The sequence below is a fragment of the Crocodylus porosus genome, unplaced genomic scaffold (assembly GCF_001723895.1).
Source record: "Crocodylus porosus isolate Cpor-Errol unplaced genomic scaffold, CroPor_comp1, whole genome shotgun sequence".
In the NCBI taxonomy this organism is placed as follows: Eukaryota; Metazoa; Chordata; order Crocodylia; family Crocodylidae; genus Crocodylus; species Crocodylus porosus.
This window is the reverse complement of record NW_017728951.1, coordinates 21,752,280-21,774,161: the sequence shown is the minus strand read 5'-3', so window position 1 is coordinate 21,774,161 and position 21,882 is coordinate 21,752,280. Positions and strand designations below refer to the sequence as shown.

Sequence of the window (21,882 nt, the reverse complement as noted above, 5' to 3'; positions counted from 1 at the left end):
AACTTAGCTTGCTACTCATCCTGGGTAAGCTCTCTCCCCAGTTCCCACTCTTCTTGATGCATTTAACCACCCATTATACCCCAACACTATTCCTTCCTGAGCATCTTCAGGGCTGTTTCATCTTCTTCCCATTCCTGAACCTTTCTCTTCCTGTGTTATGAGGAAGCACCATGGACATGGCCACTCAGATCTGCATAGAAGCACAGAATTATAAAAAGTGAGGGTTGGAAGGGACCTCAGGAGGTAACATCTAGCCCAACCCCCTGCTCAAAGCAGGACTGGCCCCAACTAGGTCATCCCATTTCCTATACTGACTTACTGAAACTTGGTCACCAAGCCCCACTAGTTCCAATTTGACCTTTTGTGCTATGTTGGGTTTTTTTCCTCCTCTTTCTCCCTGAAAGAAATGTTGACTATATATATTACAAATTTCTTTCCAGCAAAATATTCAGAACCAAAACATTGCAGTCAGAAACCAAAGCCTTTTGACACAACATAGCACTGCAGGTGCTTTATGCTGCCAGCCTTCTAATTTAGGCCGAGCTCTCTGATAGGGCCATATTTCCATCCTGCATCACTTTCTCCTTTCTATGTGAAGGGAGGCAACATTATAAGAAGAGTCCCCAGGTGTGGTGAGATTTAGGTTCTTAGATAATCTGAGCTTCTTAGATAGAATCATGAATTTATCCCTAGAACAGTCATGAAATATAGGAGTATCCGCCCTCTTTGGCTCTGGTTTTGCAGATAAGAAATTCTCAACCCTCCCCTTCTTCTCTGGGTCTGAGTTCTTCTGTGCCTCCCCGCTACCTGATATCTTTCTCTCTGGGGTGACATTACAATCCTTTCCACAACAAGCAGCCTGGATGTCAGAATATGACTTATAGCTGCCGGTGGAAGCATGAAAACGGGGAACAGATGAGCCCCGAAGAAAAAAGGATCCCACTTTCATGCTAATGACTCCTCCTAATGAAAGAGAAGATGCAGGAATACAGAACGTGTATGATCTACAAGCAGCCAAATTGTCTCTAAAGAAAATCTGCTGATGTCTCCTGTAAAACTTGGAGAACACTTTCTATTTAAAGTTGTTTTTCTGTGGTTTAAATTCCGCAGGGGGCTTTCGTGTAGCAGCTGAAAATAAGAAAAAAAAGGAAATTCTCTTGGAAATGTATATAAAAAAAGGCAGAGGGAAACATGGCAGTGGGTTGTTTTTCTGACTGTATTTGCAGACAGAACCATGTCTACTGGAAAATTAGCAGATCCTAGAGTAGACAAAGTGTCCAGGGACTATTTCAGTGAGGGGAGCAGCAGGGCCAAATGGCAATTAAACATACACTGGTCAGCAATTCAGAATTTCAGCCTTGCACTTGTCAGCCACTCAGTGCTTTACAAGCCCATAAAGACTCCCGAGGGTTTCCTTGCTTGTCAAAGAAACCCCAAGGTTTAAATAAATGTAACCTCAAGAGGGCCTAAGGCCGTGGACGAGATTCCGTGTTGTGCCTTGCACACTAAAAGGAGGAGGTGAGCAAAGTGGATTTAAGCTGCTGTTGTACCCCGCCACTCCTGGAGTATTTCAGGGGTGGAAGAGACCCTAGCACAAGTCTGACAGCTCCTCTGTTAGGATGCATCTCTGGTCACCCCTGAGAGACAAGCATCACTCACATGCTCTCACTCTGCCAAACTCAAGCCTAGGAAGTTATTGGTAGAAATGGCTTACAGGGGTCTGGGTGCATGTCCCACTGCTGTTCTGTCTCACCAGAGTCTCAGAGCAGTGCTCTGCCATGTGCTCAGGACTGTGCTAAGCTGTTTGCACCGCCTGAGCACCAAGCATGCAGAGTAGGAACGAGTGGGTAGGGCTTATTTCTCAGTGGGGTCCCAATCTCCAGAGGAGGTATCTAATGAAGTCAACCCTCTACTTACACAAGTTGATGCTACACATTTAGATTTAGTTATTCTATAAGGTGCAAATCTTATAGAGGGAACCTGGTTTTTAATATGGGCAAGATGGGACCCTGCTTTGGAGATGTTCCTGTCTGATCTACCCCTGTCCTTGGCTCACTTCCTCAACTGAGCTCCAGTGGAGTCTTTGGATTATCACTTTATAGCTGTCTTCCACTGGGCCTGCACAGGGAGATGTTCCCCAAGTCAAAATCAGGGTGGTCAGAGCCCATTGATGGGTCTCCAACCCTCCAACCCCAAGTAAAGTAACAGGAGCTGGAGTGAGGGTCTCACCCAAGCTTTTCCTTAGGAAAGGCCTGTTACTTTGGAAAGCCCTCTCTCAAAGCTCACTTCTAATGAAGCGTGACTGTAAAAACCACTTTGTGGGTTTCCAAGCTGATTGTAAAATGCTGATTTTCAAATCCCGTCTGCTCAGGTTACCAATAATTATTAAAATCATATAATCCTGTCAGCTCTGCATAGACAACCTGAGAGTCCAGCTACTCCACCTTTACCAGACTTAAATCTTCAACCAGACAAATTTCCAGTTCACCAATTCTAATTCTCCATTACCTTTTCCCTTCCAAATGAATTGCACCAGTGCAAAGTGGGTTTCCAATGCTACTGTTTTGATTCAGCAGAGGTTTGTACCTGCTCTGCGTTGGAATCAACGGCTGCACATATATGTGAACCAATTTATTTATTTAGCAATATGCAGTTTCAGAAGATTGTTTCACCCATCTTAAGCCGATGTCATCATCAGTGTGAAGAGACCGAAGGCCACCAGACAGCACTGTAAATGGACACAGATCAACAATGTGGAACAGGTTTGACCTTGTCCACAAGGGCATTTGTTGTCATTGCAAACGCCCCACTGGTTTAAGTTTGAGGCACAGTGACCCTGTCCAGTTCAAAAATGGTTGATAAATGCCCAATAACAGCGTGACCAGTTAAATCCTGGTTGACTGACCGTAGGGTCAGAGATGATGTGGTGATGGATTGGTGCTTGTGCTGATCATTCTTCATGCCATCGAGTAAATAAGGAAAAGTCAAAGGATTTTAAAAGGGTGTCTTAAGGGGAGCCAAGCTGTTGGGAGGTGGAATATGTCCCAGTGCACTGGCAGCATAGGATTATCATAGAGTTCAGCTAGTCAGTTTACTTCAGCATTTGTGCAGCAGAGATGAGGAGGAGCACTGTTACTGAGGGCTGGCAGCTCTGGGAGTGGAGTGGGGTACAATATGCCTGATACAAGATGCACTGTAACATGCAATCAGGTGTCCACTAGTTTGCTGTGCAATGAACAAGCTCATACAGGGGCACAATATTCTGCACCTGAATCACAGAGTGGATATATCTACATGAGCATTATTGTGCTGTAGTTACTGCGCATTAAGTTTATCACCTGTAATAACAGGTACTGATCCAACGCACAGTAGCACCATTTTAGTGGTAGTAATGCACAGTAGACTGAGCATTAGCACAGCTTTTGCCATTATCAGCTAATGTGCAGTAGAGTTAGTCTACTACACATTTAGTGTCTCATGTAGAACCCAGTGAGAACCAAGAAAGAAACCAGTCTAATGTCTTGACATACTCAGCTCGATTACATACATGCAAGCCATATTTTTTCTAGTAGTATGCCAGAACTCCAGGGACAAAATTTGGCCATATATTTGGAACCTAGCGAGCAATTCTCACCAAGATGACAACAGATGAACCACAATAAAAGTTGGCTTCTTCTTCCTTTATGTTATTTTTAGGAGGACAATGGAAACAGAATTGAAGTAGCAGTAGGCAACCGTTGATCCTTCTGGATCATAATGTGTGCATAAAAGGTCACCAAGATCTTTGATGTGTATGCTTAAGTATGAGTATAAAGGAACGGAGGTTGCCCATACCTTCCACCCCCACTTTAGACCATTGAGAAAGTAGCCAAAGGCCAAACCAAGTCCAGACATGGTACCTCTATGGCTGTAGTTATATGTGCATGCAGGAATCAACCCCAGGTCTCACGCACAGCAGGCAACGATTCTACTGCTGGACCACAACAGCAGGTATAGCTTAAATACACTAACGTATACCGGGGCATCTCTTTCCCCATGAGACTAAGGGCTTGAGGCTTCTTCTGTAGTTTGCAATTGTGAAGAGATGGTGGGTGTTTGGAGTTTTATTTATTCTCTTTGTTATTCAAAAGCTTCTGGTGCCTTTGAAATTCCTGGTTTTCACTCTCTCATCTACTAGGCTCCCAAAGGAGGCCTTCAAGGTTTGAGTTCTGCAGAAAGGAAAATTCATCATTATCATCATTATTCTTATTGCAGGTGTCCATCAGCTCAATATATGATAAACCACTCTAGTGACTAATGATGGAAAGACTTCAAAAGGCTTGGAGTGCAGACAGATAATAAGCATCCAAGAATGTGTATGTTCATTCAAGTGCTCTGAACCTCTTGAACTTGTACAATTCAGGCTATCTTCCAAGATTCTCAGTGCTTTCTGATATTGTCAGGCCAGAAATACCAAGGGTAAAGAAGGTTTTGTGATATTTTGGAGTCTTCTAATTGTGTCTGGAAGCTAGAAGGGCAAGGATGTGTGAAAATACAACAATAAAATAGGAAATACTAAGTCGAGATCGCAATATTTTCAGCAAGGTCAAGTTTCTAGGAAAGAAGAAACTTTTCTAAGGGGCCAAATTCAGAGGTAAGGTGTAAGGCAGTACAAATTATATCCCTCAGACTGGATTTTGCTTTAGAGTTATTACCTCCATATTGAACAGATGACTTTATTTTAGATTATGCACTTTGCAAACCAGGTACATACGGCGAGGTTCTTTGGGTAAATGTGATATCTTTTATTAGACTACCTAAATAGTTGGAAAAATGTTCTTTGCAAGCTTTTGGGCACAAACACCTTTCTTCAGGCATTGGGAGACTGCTGGTATTACATGTTCTCCAAAGTAGAAAAAAAGCTAACCTACAACAAGAAGTCTCTGAAAATGCAAATAGCTTTGCAGGGTAGGTAACAAGTTCACGGAAAGTACAAGAGAGGAAGGAAGGAGGAACCAGAACAAGGGAAAGAGGGAATATAAATGGAAGAAAGGAAAGAAAAAAATGAAGAGCAATTTTATAATATTTCCAAGGTTGGTGTGGTAGTATTTTTTATTTACTCACAACATGGATTCATAGGCAATGGGCCAGGAAGTTTGAAAATCACTGCTCTACATTTAAATTGGTGTAACTGAGAGAATAGACTGACCCTCATATAATAGTTTAAGCTTCTCCTTGATTTTTTTATCTGGAATATCACACAGGCAGGAAAGCACAAAGGCATGCGGCTTACTGCTCTAAGGTGCGTTTACACCGAGGTTCATGTAATGCTAATTGCCTGTTGAGAGAAGGTGAGTAGATAGTTAGGAATAAGCATTTTCCTGTCAGTGCTATTACAATGCATTCTGTTGGGTAGGCAATGTATTGTTATGGAAAGCAGGTGCAGCAAAACCTGCCTGAGATTATCATCATGTAAGGAGGCATTTGTGTAACAATAGCACTCTGTAAATAAGTGGCAGATGAATCTAAAACAGTTATGAATCAAAATTATGCTGAACAAAACTGCTGGAGATGAGCAATCTCAGATTTTGGGAAAGTCTGGACCTAGGTCCAAAAGTAAGCAACAGAGAAATCTGCGACTCTATGCCAGATCCTACCCCAGACAAGACCATTCATTAAAGAGATTGTGATACATTCCAATAATATGGTAAGGGGTGGGGTAGGGGATGCTACAGAAATACCTCAGATGGACAGATCCATGAAATCAGGGAAGGCAAGGCTCCAACTCCAAATTCAAACTCCTGTCTACATCAGAGCTTTAGTAAACTCTCTCCCAGCTAGATAGTTGGTACCATAAAAGATATCAGCAAAAAAATCCTTACCTCTTGCATACTTCCTGGACTCTCAGGCTAAGAACAGATAATCAAAAAGCCTGGGGCTGAATTGATTCAGTCTTCACGAGTTAGTCTAAGCTGCATAGTTTGAACAGAAAAGCAAGTGAACAGACGTTCACTTTTGATTCTGGAAATGCAGCCACATGCCTGCAGTGGCCAGGACCAGGAGACAGGGGACACTACAGCACACCTCCCTGCTCTACTGGAGCAGACAGCTTGAGCCGAGGTTAGCCCACCCATTCTGCAAGGTGGGGTTTGCAGGGAAGGTGAAAAGCATCCTGGGATGCTGAGGGACTATGAGTTAACTTGAATCTGGCGGGGATCTGGGACAGAAATTTAAAAAAAACAGTTTAACCCAATTCAGTGAAGTCTGATAGTACATCCATCCAGGTTTATCTTCAACTGCTTTGGGCCATTTTGAAAGCAGTTTATGTGCACTGAACTTCTGTTGTTTTACAGCTCTGAACCGGTTTCTGATACCTCATCTTGGTCTATGTGTCATTCCTGTCCCCAGTCCCACAGTTATAACACTCTTCCTGCCATATTGCATTAAACTGCAAATATTGCTCCCAAATATATACAGATACCTTTGGCCTTGAAACGGAACTAGAATCTCAGAGCAGGTGATTAACAGCTCACAACAGTGTTTAACAGTGATTTACAATAGGAAGTGAAGAAGGCTGTGTGGATAGCATAAGACAACATTGGTTTGAACCAACAATAACCCAAGCTCAAACTATAGGTTTTCCCCACTGGAGCTAAAAGACCCTGGGTGAAATCCTGGCCTCAGAAGTCAATAGCAAAAGTTGGACCTCTACACTTGATGCTCTACTCAGCCCTCACTGAAATGACCAGGCTTAATTTGAAAGCTCGTGTCTCTCTTTATTAGGCTACCCTGAGCTTGTGGCATGCCTACAGAGAAATATGGGAATTCAACCAAAGATATGCAGCCTTGCCCCCACCTCTTATACATTAGTTGGTTGCACCTTACGAAACATTTCCCTGCTAGCAAGTATTATTTACAAATATCATCTGCCTAAGTTAGCAAATGGGCCGTGTTCTAATAAGAGGTTATTTTAGCAAACACCATCCAAGATTTGCCCTTCTGTCCTGTCTTGTCAGATGTCTTCAAGATCAGTTCACTCCTTTATCTTTTTTTTCTTTGCCAATAAGCATCACTTGGTTATTCAAGTCCCAATGTGTGACCCACCTTGCTCAGGCCAACAATAACACTGATTACAATGAGTCTAGGATGTCATGCTATGCCCCCAACTGGGAGCAGCAACAAACCAATATGTGTTGGGAACAAAAGGAGAAACATATCCTTTGAACTGTGAATTACAATAACACTGCAGGTGGACATCACTCTTTCCAGCAGTGTTCTCTCTTCTAGAATAGATGCTCAGACTAAGGAGATGGGATAAAATACTTCCTGGTATGCTAGCATTTCTTATTTTTCAGGCATGTCCAAGAGCCTCACTTGCAGACTAGGATCTCAATCTTCTAGGTGCCATACAGCGCAAAAAAAAAAAAAAAAAAAAAAGATCCTGCCCCAAAGATGATCCTACCCATTTACCTCAGTACAAAGATTGAGGAGCAACAGGTTTGATTGAGTGCTGGCATAGACAAAGACCCTGCTAAACAAAACCATGTCTGGGATGATCTAGCTGGGGATGGTCCTACTTTGAACTGGAAGCTGGACTAGATGCAACTGCCTGAGGTCCTTTCCAACCCTCATTTTCTATGATTATTGGCCTCTGTTGGCTGTTCTTCGTCAGCTCCAAAACCTTCATTTGGAAGCAGTGCTCAGAATAGTGTGTGTGACTGTGAGTGTATGTGTGCATGACAGCAAGTATGTGAGCAAGTATGTGAGCACGAGTGCAAATGTGTGTGACACAGAGAGATAGAGAGAGAGAAATGGATAATGGTGCTTCGCTCTTACCAGTAGAACCTATTTGGTGCAACTCCCTCGTGGAGAAGCTGCCACCTCCTGCCAAACTCCACTGAACTGTGTAACTGGAAAGAAAGAGAGAAACAAACAAGAATCAAATCGATGCTTGAGGATAAAACATAGGCAACAGCGGAACTGGACCACAGCCCATTTGGCTATTGAGAGGCATCCTGGTTTCCAGTGCTCTTGGGCACTGCCTCATGGAGGGGGTCCAAGTGAATAGCAGGGCTTACACTGCAGTAGGTGACATTGTCCAGGCCCTTCCATGGCTTTAGAACAGCTGTGGGAAGGGATGTGCTGCCCTGGGTGTCAGGAACTGTAAAGGCCACACAAAAGACAGCATGCAGACGTAGAACCAAGCTCTTGACTCAGCAACAAGGTATGGGTAGATGATACCACCTCTGCGGGTTCAGGGAAATGGTTGCGAGGGAGGATCCATTGTCCACATATGTGCATTTGCTGGGAACCCCTTGTTAAAAGGGTGCAGAATGTCACAGTCACTACCAAAGCATATGGGCTATAGCAAAGTTGCACAAGTGCCCTGATTCCCCACTGGTGAAGACGCAACACCAAGATCTCCCATTGCACAACAGGATTGTTGCAGAAGGAAGACAGCCCATTTCCTCTCAATCCATGTGAGATGTCGAGATATGTGAATTATTCTCATCTAACTTTATAACACACCTTTGGGGGATTTCAGGAGCATGAACTTTATGCAAGTACTGTTGTCCTCTCCTGCATACAGTGTTTTTGCTACACTGGAATAAAGAGACAGCTATATACCAGTTTGAAATGCTCTCAACTTCTAGTAGGAGGTGGAATAACCTCTATTATCACTGGATGCTCATGGACTTTCAAGCACAAGAGGCCAATGATTTTCAGAAGAAAAAATACACAAGCTAAAGGAAATTTAGGTTAGATATGGGGAAACAATGTCTTTTAACAATACAATTGGTTACCAGCCACTGGAACGGGTTACTTGGGGAGGTTCGGGAGTCTCTGTCATTGGAGGTTTCTAAGAAATGGTTAGACAAATGCCTGCCCGTGAATGCTCTAGATCTACTCAGTCCTGCCTTGGAACAGGAGACGGACCAGATAACCTCTTGAGATGCCTTCTACACTTCTGTCATGAAGACAATTGCATACACTATCTAATCCCTGGTGATTTTGTATGGACAGAGCGCATCTACACAAGACATTAAATATGCAGTAGACTAATTCTACGGTGCATTAGCACGTCACAGGAATAGCCATGCTAATGCGCTAATGCATCATAGAACTAGTCACTAATTCTAATGCATAATTTAGCGCATTGTCACTAAAAAAGTGTGCCCTGGCACCACTGTGCAGTAGCTTCAGTTACTGTGTATTTAGTACCTGTTATTACAGGTACGAAACTTAATGCGCAGTAATTACAGTGCATTAATGCACATGTAGATGCACCCATATAGTTGCAAATGGTTACAGTGATATGTAACTCTTTGTCTGCTGTTATCAGATAATAAAACTTTAAGGGGTGGGGAGGAAGGAATGTTCCATTTTTACTTTCATCCTGAATGTATGCTTATGATGTGTGCTGAATTTACAGAGAAGGTAGTTAGCTATGTTAGTCTGAAGTCAGTCAGAAGGCGGGGCAGCTACGTACCATTATAGACTTTCTAACATTAAAATGTGTGTGTATGTGCGTGTGTGCATGTACACAGGCACATATATACATATACATACACATATATATTTGTGTGTGTGTGTGGCAGAGAGAGACAGCACAAGCTTTTGTGAACCCCAGTTCTCATCATCAGATGCTGTGAAGGGACACCATAGAGCAGAGTGTAAAGTGGAGTGAGTGATTCGAATACAAACCAGGAGGGAGTGGGAAGGCGGAGGGGGAGCGCTGTGAGAGGCAAACAAGCAAAGACCTCATAGGAACAAAGTGGTCAAAAAACGAATCTGGTAATGGGATAAGAATCTGTGGTCCCTGTTTAAACCATACTTAACACAGTCCAGTTGATGGCGGATTTCTTGTTCCAAAATCTGCTGTTGAAACAGGTGTTTAAAATGTTTCTGCCTGAGAACAGCAATCCCGATGTCAGCAATAGCGTGTCCAGGGGAGGTTGAACTGTTCTGCCACAGGCTCGTGTGTCTTTCTGTAACTGAATTTCCAGCCACAGGCCAAGGGTAAGTTTGATGACCTTTCTCCAGCCTCAGAAGCTGCAGTGACACTTACCTCACTAAATGCTTCAATTGCCTATCACCTGGACTTAATTCAAATGTGGGGCTGAAGACCTGAGCATTTACACACCGGGGGACTTGACCCAGTTCAGCAGTGGATAGCACATAGGTCCCCAATCCTCCACCAGGCAATGCGTTCCAAGTACTAGCATCCTAAAGAAAATTTCCACCAAAAAGTTTAGAGCGGACAACACTGGTTTCCCATAACTGACCCTGGAGATACTCATATTTGGACTCACTGCTTACCAGATGGTTCATTATTAATCTTTACTCTGAAAGCTTTGGTTTCTCAAATGTACTGCTTTGCTTCTCTGGCAAACAGCATGACACCTTCCCCTTGTGTCGTTACACAAAAAACCTTCCAGTAAGTCAATCATACTATTTTTTAAAAATCCTGCTAAAAATCAAACCAGACTGAGAAAGGTCAATGCAAGGAGCATGCTTGGGTTATTGCAAACATGTTGATCTGACCCAGAGGAACAAGAAATAAATGCTCTTTTTTATCACATTTTTAAAACCAGTTGCTGTCCTTAAATGTAATTCTTGGAAGGGCAACTGAAGGGAGGATGGGCAAGTCTATCTGCCTTGGTTTTGGTTGTTTAACATTAGCTTTTCCATATGGAAACTTTCAGAGATGCGAGATGGAGCAGTACTTTTTTTCTGGCAGTTGAGCTCTCTTTCACTGGCTTCACATAATCACTAGGTAGTATTTGATGGTCTTCCTCTTCCAGCTTAGCCTGAGGAGCAGGCTGAGTGTTTTTTCATTTTATGATGCTATTTCAGGGCAATCAACAAACATTATTTGATATCAAATAAAGACAATTCTGAACCCTTCCTGCCCCCTCCATGGATAAGTCATTATTAAAATAACAGAGGCAAAAGCACTGGAAGTGGGAATCTCTTTTTTTGGCACTAAGGAGGCCAGGAGATGACGACTCTTTTGAGTGGTTCGAAAGATGCTCTACATATAGCACTGGGAGTTAAGATACCCGAGTTGTATTCTGATCTCTTCCATAGATCCCTTACACAAGTTTGGGCCATTCACAAACTGATGGGTGTGAATACCAGAGGTCTGTGCCCTGGGCAACAGCAGTGCAGGGGCCCAGGCAGCTGCGAGTGACAGTAGTCATGTCTGGGCTAGCAGCAGCTACCATGCTAGTGCCCTCTCTAAGTGGGCACCCGGCGTCCAGACTGCCTGTGCCCTGTGAGGCTACTGCATGAACTCGTAATGTCAGAGTTCCTTATTTTAGCGTCAGGGTTGACCATACTTCCAGGCGACATCAAGAAGACAAATACATCGATGGTATCTATTTAAAAAATAGTGAATCTTGCAAAATCTTTCGAAACATACTTGGGTGGGGGAAAAAACAGATTATTTTACTTCTTTTTTCCCTTTTTCTATTCCTTTTTAATATCAAGATTGGAAAAAAAAAATATGAGGAAGAAATGGGTGGGGGGAAGAGAAGCAAGAATATAAGGGGAAAAAAGGAAGAAAGAACAGGGATTGCCATTTCAAAGACTGTCCATATTTTTCACTTTTTATGTCATTTGCTTGAAAACTGGAAGATCTGAAATGCATATGAAAAAGCATCTTCATTTGAGAAAAGAAAAGATAGAAAGAGCCTCTCTCAAAATGATTTTTGCAATATATTGTTTTGAAATTTAAAAATTGCAAAAGTTGAACACGTTATCTTTTGTCAAATGACATTTCAAATGCACGTTTTCCAGCTGAATGCTTTGAGACCCTGTAATAATGACAGCTAACAAAGTTCAGGCCATTATTTTCGCAAAGCAGATTTTTTCGTACCTATGACAAGTCCATCAAGAACCGCGTCTTAAGAATTGCTGCACAGAGGGTATTGTCAAAGGTGCGTATTTGCAACTGAAGTGGGATTGCAAACCAAGAGTCAGACATAAGGTTTTGTCAAATCTTCCTGCTACTCCCAATGTTTTTTTTCCCCTTTTCCCTTGTGCCTGTAGTAATAAATCTGGTACGTGTAACACGTTAACTAGTTAATTTAATTCAGATCATTTGACAGCCAAGTTTCCTTTAATTAAGGAGAGGAATCAAAGCACCTTAACCAATGGCCTTGTGTTTCATTCCCTTATGCAAGTCAGGTGTCGGTTTTTCACAGAGAAAGAGACCCTACATGATAAAATGTGACAACCTAAAGTAGCACCACCCAAGAAAGCTTTCTTTTCATCTTTGCCCTTCAAAAGAAAGAAAGAACTATTTAGGGGCTAAGTTTGACTTTCACCAGACATGATATTGTGATTACTTCTCTCCTCAGATGGTAGTTATAGTGTTTGTCTGGAAAAAAAACTGTTCAGCCTCTTCTTCGTTGTAATAAAAACTCTCTCTCAGGACTTCTCATGAAAATCTCATCCTCATAGTCTCTTAAGAAAGGAGATTTCATTTTCTTTGGTAAGCATTTAATTTTGACTGATAATTTAGTATTAAACAAAAATGAGTCCATGTTGTTAGATTTTTTTCTAGACACAAAGAGAAAAAGAACTGTTTACACCCGCCCATTGTAACGTAATTTTCTCTCTGACGGCCAAATCTTCACTGTTGTTATTTTGTTCCTACTCAGACAATATTGCTAATGAGCGAGTCCTTAAGAAAAAGGAAGAAATGATTTCCCAGTCAATGTGGTTGCATCCTAGCTAGATAATTATATGCCCTTCATCAACTTACTACATGAACATTTCACAATCCTACTCATTTTTTTTCTTCAGAAAACCCCCATGCAGCACAGAGAGCTATCACATCCGCTTGCTGTGTATCAGGCACTGAATGTTAGATGACTTCTCAAGCCCTGATTTGTAGAATTTTTTCCCTATTCTTGCCCAAAATTTTAAAATTTTCCAATTCATCCTGGATTTAAAACGCCTGAATCTGGAGCCTACACCCAATTCATCCCTCTGCCTGTCTAAACCAGTTATTATTAACCAGAGTGATGTGATACTTTGGGATACCGTGAAATCCTTCTGAGCCTGCTGTAAGGTACTGCATAATATTAGTACTGCTAGGTGTGCAAACACCTATACGTGATTCACAAAATAAACCCAGAGATTAATCCCAGATTTAACACAGAAATAGGAATCCGTAGCGTCGTGGTCTTTTTCTCTAGGTAACCGAAGACTTGTAAAGAGTAAAAACGTAATGCTGGTATTATCTGAGTAGTAGGGATGAGTCTAACAGAGGGATGGCATGACTCTATAAAGGTTGAATATTAGGCCGCCTGTACACAAGCGCGGAGGCTGCTCTGGCGTGCTGGAATTTCAGGGTGTTGGAGGAGACTCCATTAATTAATTAACTGAAAGTGGCCTCCGTGCTTGTGTACAGGCAACCTAATATTCAGCCTAGTCCTCACCCTTACCCGCAACCTCAGTCTTCACCCTAATATTCAGTTAGCTCTCAACCAAGTCATTGAGTCTGCTAGACTGCGGCAATTACCACGCTTGAGCAGCCTCCTGCACCTTGTGTACCAATGTCCCCGCACTTAGAAGTAGCGTCAGGAGCACTTAAAATCAAGTTCATCAAACAAGTTTTAGTTCAAGTGCTCCTCCTGCCATTTGTAAGCGGGGGGATGCTGCTACGTGAGATGCGGCGGTGCTTTAATTAAAGCGCTGTCCCCCTTCCCCACCCCCGGAGCACATGAAAAAGTGCACTTAGACACTGCAGCTCCCTTCCATTCTCAACTTTTTTTTTTCATGTTTATCTCTTTTGATTCCTGACCCAGAAATAGACAAGCGTTATACAGAGCTACCCCTAATGCACAGAAAATTAGGCCAGACACAAAATAATTCTCCTATTAATGCCAAATTATCTGGATGGTTTCATTGGCAACTGTGGCACATCTCAGCTGCAATTCAACTATTAAATCACATTCAAATTTGTCTAATAGTTTTTATGTGTTCAAATAAGATTCATGCTTTAAGTACCTTGTTTGCCTGGGCTGTGTAGGCAAGTGTCTCAGTTGGGGAAAATCACGATAGCTCCACTAGCTTAACGGAACTAAACCAAATTACCAGGTGAGGCTCTGCCCCCGTATTCAATTTATCTGTTATCCTACTGGTTTTGTATTTTTGTTTATTGGCCTATAAATGTTAAAGTCTCAACAACAAATATTTCACAAAAGGCATTCAAGGGTTTAATGTTCTCTAGGCACAGACTGGTTTAATTCATGTAAATCTAATCATCTATAGTACGAGTTTATGCCCTATAGGATGCTGCCTGCCCATCCAGATTTGACTGAATTACAGGTTTGAAATCTTCCAACATTATCATGTGCCCTCAGGTTAAACCAGATGAGCTGTGAACAGCTGTATAAAGAATTGGAGCTTAGGAAATTCAGGGTATGCATGTTAATAAAATTGTACTCCGTGCCCCCTGTCTCCTGTAGGAGCACTGAATTTGCCCGGTGGTTCAGAAAGTTCGTATTTCATCAGAAAAGGCCCAGATTTATGACTGGAATAAATTAAGCCTTTTGGGTGTTGGACCTTGCAGCATGCCAAGAGAAGACCCTAGGTTGAAATTTTACTGATGAATCTGGGGTTTGTCCGAATGAATCTGAGTCTTCATCCCTGCCTCCCATCCATCCATCTGGATGCAGCTAATGCCTCTGATCTCCCCTCTCCACCTGCAAGTTGGTGGTGGATTCTGCCAACTCTAGGTGCACCCAGCTCACCCCACCATGCTCCTCAGCTCATGATGTTCTAAGCATTATCCAGAAAGGAAGAGCTATACTCTGCACTTGACCTTGATGCAAGGAATATACGTCCACCAAACCCAAAGCACTTGACCTCGATGCAAGGAATATACATCCACCAAATACAACAGTCAACTCCTCTTGCATGTCATGGTCAAGGGTAAGCCTTCCAAAAGCTACCTAGCCCCTTGGTCATCTTGAGAGTTGTCTTCCTCTGCCCAAGAAACACTTGCGACACTTGGAGTCCCTTGGCCAATCCCATCTCTGTTGCAGCTTAACACTGATATATCCCCATTATGGACTACAAGGAGGTGGCACAGAGGTCTCGCATTTCAGGGATCAAACCTATTTCTAACCATTAAACCTTAGGAAGAGAGTTATACATGGACAAATTATCCCCCAACTCTTTGCCTGGCAGGCTGCTTCCGCCTTCCTCTGAAACATCTGACTCTGGCTAGTGCTGGGGGCAGAACAGTTGACCAGCTGGCCCACAGTTCTCAGCCCATATGGCAGTTCCCATGTTCTTGCTAAGTTAACAATGGCACAGTTCGTATGTCTAGGCATTGATGTTACCCTGTCAGATAAGTAGGATAAAAATACAGTACAGATGGAAAACTGAAGTTTGGATGAAGAATGGGTGGTTTAGATTGAATCCAGGAATTAACACCATGATAACCAGAGCAGGTTCAAGGACTAGCTCAACACCATTATTGTTTCCCCTTTGCTGTGGACGCTTTTCCTGAAGAAGCTGTAGCAATACACATCTTCTAACCTCCAGCTTCCATGAAATGGTCCTTTGTTTCTGTCAGAAACAGATCTAACCACAAGAATCCATGCATTCATAAGCTGTAACCTGAATTTCTTACCAAGCTTTCTCAGTCTTGATGTAGACAAAAATACCTACCTCGCAACGGGACTGGAACCTCCCCGGGGACCTGGGACGCACGGCCCCAAGTTTGGCTGAAACCCATTCCAAATGCCTTGACACGATTCCTAGCTTCTCATTTCTTCAACTTCATCTAAAACTTTCTCCCTCTTACACGAGCTGCTTAAGTTCTTATATATGTTCTCAGTGCATTTTTTTTTCAAAGGGAAGCTATTCACCAAACCACTGCTGTATTTAAAGCGGAGTTTACATATGATAACCTATTTTGCAAGTCTATAATGAGATTTTAGAGTTTGATTCTTGATATGTAGCACAAGAATATATTGCGCAAAGTATCAACAGGATACATGTAACTGCTTTTGAAGCTTAAAATGTAAATATAATAAAGGCAAAATGAATACAGACGGTTCTGCTTCCAGCCGGAACAGTATAATTCAAATAAAATCAGCCGGTTCCTGCATCTTATTCCCATTCATTTATACCAAATAAGTTTATTACTAGTATATTGCACATTATTACCACCTTAGGTGTATTTGAATGAACTGAACTTTTTTCATTAATGCTTTAAGCATCTTCTTAGTGTCCATTGGGGTATTGTTCAAACATTTTTCATCTATGAAGAAGCTTTCCTGGGACAAATCCAGTGCATCCCAAAAAGCTGAGTACAGCAGGACAGATTCCACATTTGTTTCTCTTGAATTGTTCCCTTTATTTCTGGCACGCTTTTTTCTTTTAACAAGGCCCCAAACTCCAGAAACAACAAAGTTCTTCTCTCCACTGCACCGAGCTCTTTCACTTTGTACATAGTCTGTAAAAGAGGTGGATTTTGGCCCCTGGTTGTGTGACTGGTTTAAGATAAGGACCAAGCTGTGGCACGCACATAGACTGGTTTAAAAATGCCAGAACCCTGCCTAAGATTTGCTCCCCCCATCCTCCCAACCCCACCCTCCAAAGGCCGAATGCATGTTCTGTTCACTACCGATCTAAACTATGCCTCCGGCTTTTCGAATGCCTGTACCACGAATGATGCATGCCCCCGGAGGCTGGGGGGGCACGGCAAATGCCCGCAGGTGGTGGCTATGGTGGTGGCAGCAGCGAGCGGGGAGCTCCCGCAGGTGGTTGCAGTGGTGTTGGCGGTGAGGGGGAGGTGGCGAGCACCGACTGGCGGTCGGCAACCACCTGCAGACGCCACCAGCAGCAGCAATTAGTTATCAGCAACCATCCGCAGATGCCGCCGGTGGTGTCGGCAGCAGGGAGAAGGGGTGGTGAGCACGCAACCGCTCGCAGGTGCTACCAGCACTGTCAATCTCAGGGGGTGCACATGCACCCGCGTGCACCCCCTACGTGCTGCCAATGGCCTGCACCTAGTCTTTGAGCCCAAGTGAACAAGACCTCTTGTGCTCAACAACACTTTAGAAGCATGGGTTTTTGCAACTGGCTGCAAGCTTTTGTGAAGTTTTCTAATGGCAGCGGGTTCAACTGGAGCAAACGAGGAACCTCAGGCACCACCTGCCACTTCCCTGCTCAGACAGCCTGTAAAGTATAAGCCCCACTGGAAAACCACGGGCTTCCAGGGGGATATTTCATCATCTCCCCTCATGCTGCCGCCACATCCACTCTAATTGCCAGTTTGGTGCCTGGTTCCTTAACGGATTTAAATATGCATGAGATGAGAAATTAAATATGATGCTGAATGATTTTGCAAGCACTTTAAAATGCTAACAGTTCATCAGTCACACCATACGTATGCCATCAATAGATTTACCAAATGTCTGGGTGTTTACTTAGCCAATGGTGGAAGAAACAAGGGGCAGCGATAAAGCCTTGAGATATCTATCATTCTGGAAGCCAGCGAGCTCTGCCTTTCAGAGATTGCCTTTCCCTTTCCAGCTGATTCCATTTCTGATTCTTCACCACTATCGCAGTGAGTGATGCCCTAAGAAAGGCTCATAATTGCCTGGGTACCCTAGGACACTTGCACAGCAGAGATTTCCTTTGCATGTGTGTGTGCATGGCAGAGATAAGGGGCTGGGGACAATTTCCTGCACGTAGAAAAAAATTTTGCTTGCGTTTTCCCGTCCTTCCCTACCCTTCTTCCTTTTGTCTTCCTGATTCTTCCTTAATAGTCTTGAAGTTTACAGGGAAGAGCGCAGCAGCTGGTGTTCAAACTTCATCCCAGTTTGAGCAGAACTCGATCCGAAAGATCCAACCCATGCCTGCAATGCGGGAGCAGCGAAGCTTTAAAGCCATTTCCTTCGTTCATATATTTTGAGACCAGAAGGTCATTAAGTCAGACCCCCTTCAGAATACCGGTGGCAGAATTTGCCTAGCAATACCTGCAATGGGTGGAATTACCTTTCCCTAATCTGTCAGTGAACAATCTGGAGCCCAGCAACTTGTAGCTGAACTAGAGTCTGTCCACCCTTGATTCAAGACTTCCGAGGAATGCTGAATCTAGCACCCTGTTGTTGCGAATGTCCTTCCCTGTTGAGGCCTTCCTTTGCCCGACACATAACAGCATAGGGTCGCATCTACTTTCCTTTGTGTTGCAAATGCCCTGGTTGGCTGTTCAGCAGTCAGGGGAACGGCGTGAAAAAAAAAAAAAAACTGCACTGCTGGTGGGGAAAAAGAAAACCCTGAAAATGTGCATTGCCCTATTTTTGGGGTGAAAAGTCAGTAACTTTGGTAGTGAAATGGAAGGTCTTTCTTTCTTTGCTATAAACCCTCCCCCATGAAAATTTAAGGCAATATTTGCAGAAAAAGAAAACAGCTCATTTCTACACAATTCAGTGTTTTCCTACATGTGTGCGTGCACACACAGTTTTTCATTTAAAAACAAATTAAACATTATCATTTGCATTATAGCAATGCCTAGGGGCCCTCAGGGCCTTTAGGGCCCCGTTGTTGCTAGGCATTGGGATGAGGATGAACAGTTTACAATCTGAATGGATGAGGCAAAGAGGCCAGTGGGGAAATAGAAACAAGAGGAGATGAAATGAGGTGCTTTCAGATCATGCAGCTGGTCCACAGCACAGTCAGGAATATAAGCCTGATTTCCTGACTTCCATGCCACTGTCCTGCCCATTGAACCAACCTGCTTCTGAGAGAATATGGTTAAGAAGTTTTTGTTGAAACACAGCAATGTCCATAAATGTTGGCATAACTTGAAAGAAATGAGATATTCCCTCACTGGCTGCACACAAACTATCTCAGAGCAGCAAGCAAGCAAATCCATCATGCTTCACCCAAGCCCTAGAAGGTAGACAAGTGTTCTTGTTCACACCGATGAAGATCCTAGGCATGCAGGTTTGCCTAAGGACAAGCAAGTCAGGGCAAAACCGGTGGCGGTTCCTATACAGAAGTCTTACCTGCTAGACCCCTGATCACACAATGCAGCCAAGACGTACATCTTCCAGTTTGAATGGACAGGCTACCGCAGGCTCAGCAATTTTATTTTTTGTTCCCGTTATTTTTATTGGTTATTCTTTTATTACCATACGCTATTTGTTTTATTTCTTTATTCTAAGATGTTTCCCAGTGTACTATGCTTAGTGAGGTGTGGATGTACTTGGAAGGCGTGTTTTATAGCATAGTTTGCACACTAGTTTATGGCCAAATTTAAAGAAAGATATAATCTGACAGCTTTACCCTCACTGCTGAGATGAGATGAAGTGAACCACTATGAGGAAGAAAGGAGAGAAAAAAAACAGTGGCAAGATGAACAATCTTCATGTCTTTCACATATTCGTCTTTAGAATATAGTATAAGCCTTGGCTAGCCAACTCCTGATTGAGTTGCCTCTTGGATTATGACCCCGTCTGGAAAAATCCAGGTGGATGGTGAGTGCATGTGTAGCTCAAAGCTTTCTGCCTATATATACGTTTACAATGATATAGCCTTAATTGTGGGCATTTCACATGCACACTTGCACATGCACACACACACATACACAAAGCAGACTCTTAAAAATATGGCCAGAGTTTACAATTTGTTTTAAGGAAGCCTTTACATACCTAAAAGAAATGTTGGAGACTCCAACAGACACTCCAAGATCATCTGAGATATTCTATGTACTCACTCTGCAAATATGCTTTCACTTTTTGTCTTTAGCTACACGTGTCAAAGGTATGCAAGTGTAAGGGGTAATTAGTTTAGCTGGGCACCCTACTGACTCCCATAAATATTAAAAATAATAATACAAATAAGAAACATAAGCACAAGTACCAACCATTACTTTGTAATGTAATGTATAATACCTAACGTCCCCTTCCTTCTATAAGGAAGGGGACGTTAGGTATTATATTAATTGCTCTAGTTCACTGATTCTGAAATGGGGTGCTGTGGCATTCTGGGGTGCCTTCAGGTCCTTTCAAGGGTGCCCTGGGTTGCCACACAACGTTAGCACTGGGGGGGGCAGAAGCCAGCACAGGATCTCTCTCCAGCACTGTGGCACTGGGAGTGAGGGAAGAAATGGAGCTCCATGACCTGATACCATCCCCCTGAGCAGAGATCTGTCCAACTGGGGGGGCTCCCCACATGGCTGGGCTAGGCTTCACCCTCCATGAGTCAGTGCTTCTGACCTGCTGTGGGAGTAATGGGGGCATAGGAACCAGGTGGGGGAAAGCTCCTGTAGCATGGGCCTCCCGCCAGCTCGATGAAAACCCAGGGGTGGGACCAGGCAGAGCAGAGGAGCACTGGCACAAGCTATCTGGCCCACCCTGTGAAAAGGGTTATCAGGGAATCACAAAGCATCCTGGGATGCTGGAGGACTGAGTCTTAGCTTGAATGGGGAGAGGATAGGGAACAGAAGTTCAATCGGTCTAACCTAAACTGATTGAATCTGATACTACATCCATCAAAGTCTATTTTAAACCAGCTTCTGCCATTTTAAAACCAAACTTCCGCGCTATTACAGGTTTAGACCAGTTTCCAATCACTTGTATCAGTTTGTGTGTAATTTCTGTACCTAGCTAAAAATAAGTGAAAGAAAAGTGCTGGCATTTTCTGAGGGGTGCCTTGAGTCTAAAGACTGGGGCCTTCAGTCTAAAAAGTTTGTGAACCACTGCCCTAGTATATGGACACCCTAGAAACATGAATGAAATAACCTCATCATCTCTGTGAGGAACGTAATTCTATTTCCCTCTCTCTTGATTTTCCACATGTGGCATGGAGGAAGATCACAGGTGTTCTTGCCCTGGCTTATGCAGGAAGCCTGCTACCCAACTAAGGTGAGGACCCTAACCTCCTCTATCCCAACCAAGGTCCTTATGTACAAAACTTGGTACTATTGGAGTGATGCTGCAGCTGCGGGTGATATATCTTTTAGTGGACCAACTGCATGGCTGAGATACACTTAGACATGTTTTCCACAGCAATGTTGAACACTGCTCTGCATTGAAATCTAACTATATCCCAACCATTCAGTTAGTTCAGTGAAAGATACCACCCATAAACATTCTTACTTCTTTCACAGTCTCCAAAAAACCAAATTTCATTTTCCAAGGAGCTACAGGTGGCACTTTTCTCCAGGACCAAAGTCATGAAAAATAATATAGAGAGCCGAAATCACACATTTAGGAAAACAAGAACCTTGTCTGCCTATGCCCTTAGACCAACATGGCTACAACCTACACCCCTGAAACATTTAGGAACAGCAATGCAAATCCCTTCTGTTTAGAGACACCTTTTGAATCTGGGTGCCTTGCTCTTCAAAATTTCATTTAAAATAAAGGAAGAGGAGGCAGGGAATCTAGGACCATTATAAAACAGCTTATCTACTGCTGTCTATCACTCAACACTCAAGCACCTTTGCACATCCAATCTAAGAAAAGCAATTTGATATCTTCCAGTTAGCCATGCACACAGGATTTGCATTGTCTGATCCTGACTGTGTGTCATCACTGCTAATAGCTCCACTGTTCACAGATGATTACTAGCCATTGTTTCAGTGTGCCCCATCCATCTGAATGGCAGGAGATATCTCCCCATGAGGTAGGTGGAGGTTCTTCCCAGCCTCTGATTACATAGCAAACCATTCTTTAAAATTATAGAGGAAGAAATAAGTCATGCTCCCATCAAGCAGTCCTTACCATATGAACAAGTTGATTAAACCCATCATAGCCAAGGGCACAAGACCTCCAACAAGCTCTTGTGTCTCTAACAATGGTCTATCCTGTCTGGAGTTTAGTTCTGAGTTTGTGACTTCTCTTATAGAGAAAATAGAGAATT

At 43.1% G+C, this 21,882-nt stretch overlaps 1 protein-coding gene across 1 annotated transcript in view; it reads right to left on the bottom strand.

Annotated features, from left to right (window-relative positions):
* Positions 1-21,882, bottom strand: part of SORCS1 (sortilin related VPS10 domain containing receptor 1) — a 283,918-nt gene that overhangs the window by 130,946 nt on the left and 131,090 nt on the right. Inside the window, exon 5 of the mRNA XM_019555480.1 lies at positions 7,816-7,889. Within this exon, the coding sequence (XP_019411025.1) occupies positions 7,816-7,889 (74 nt within the window). The remainder of the gene's footprint in view (positions 1-7,815; positions 7,890-21,882) is intronic.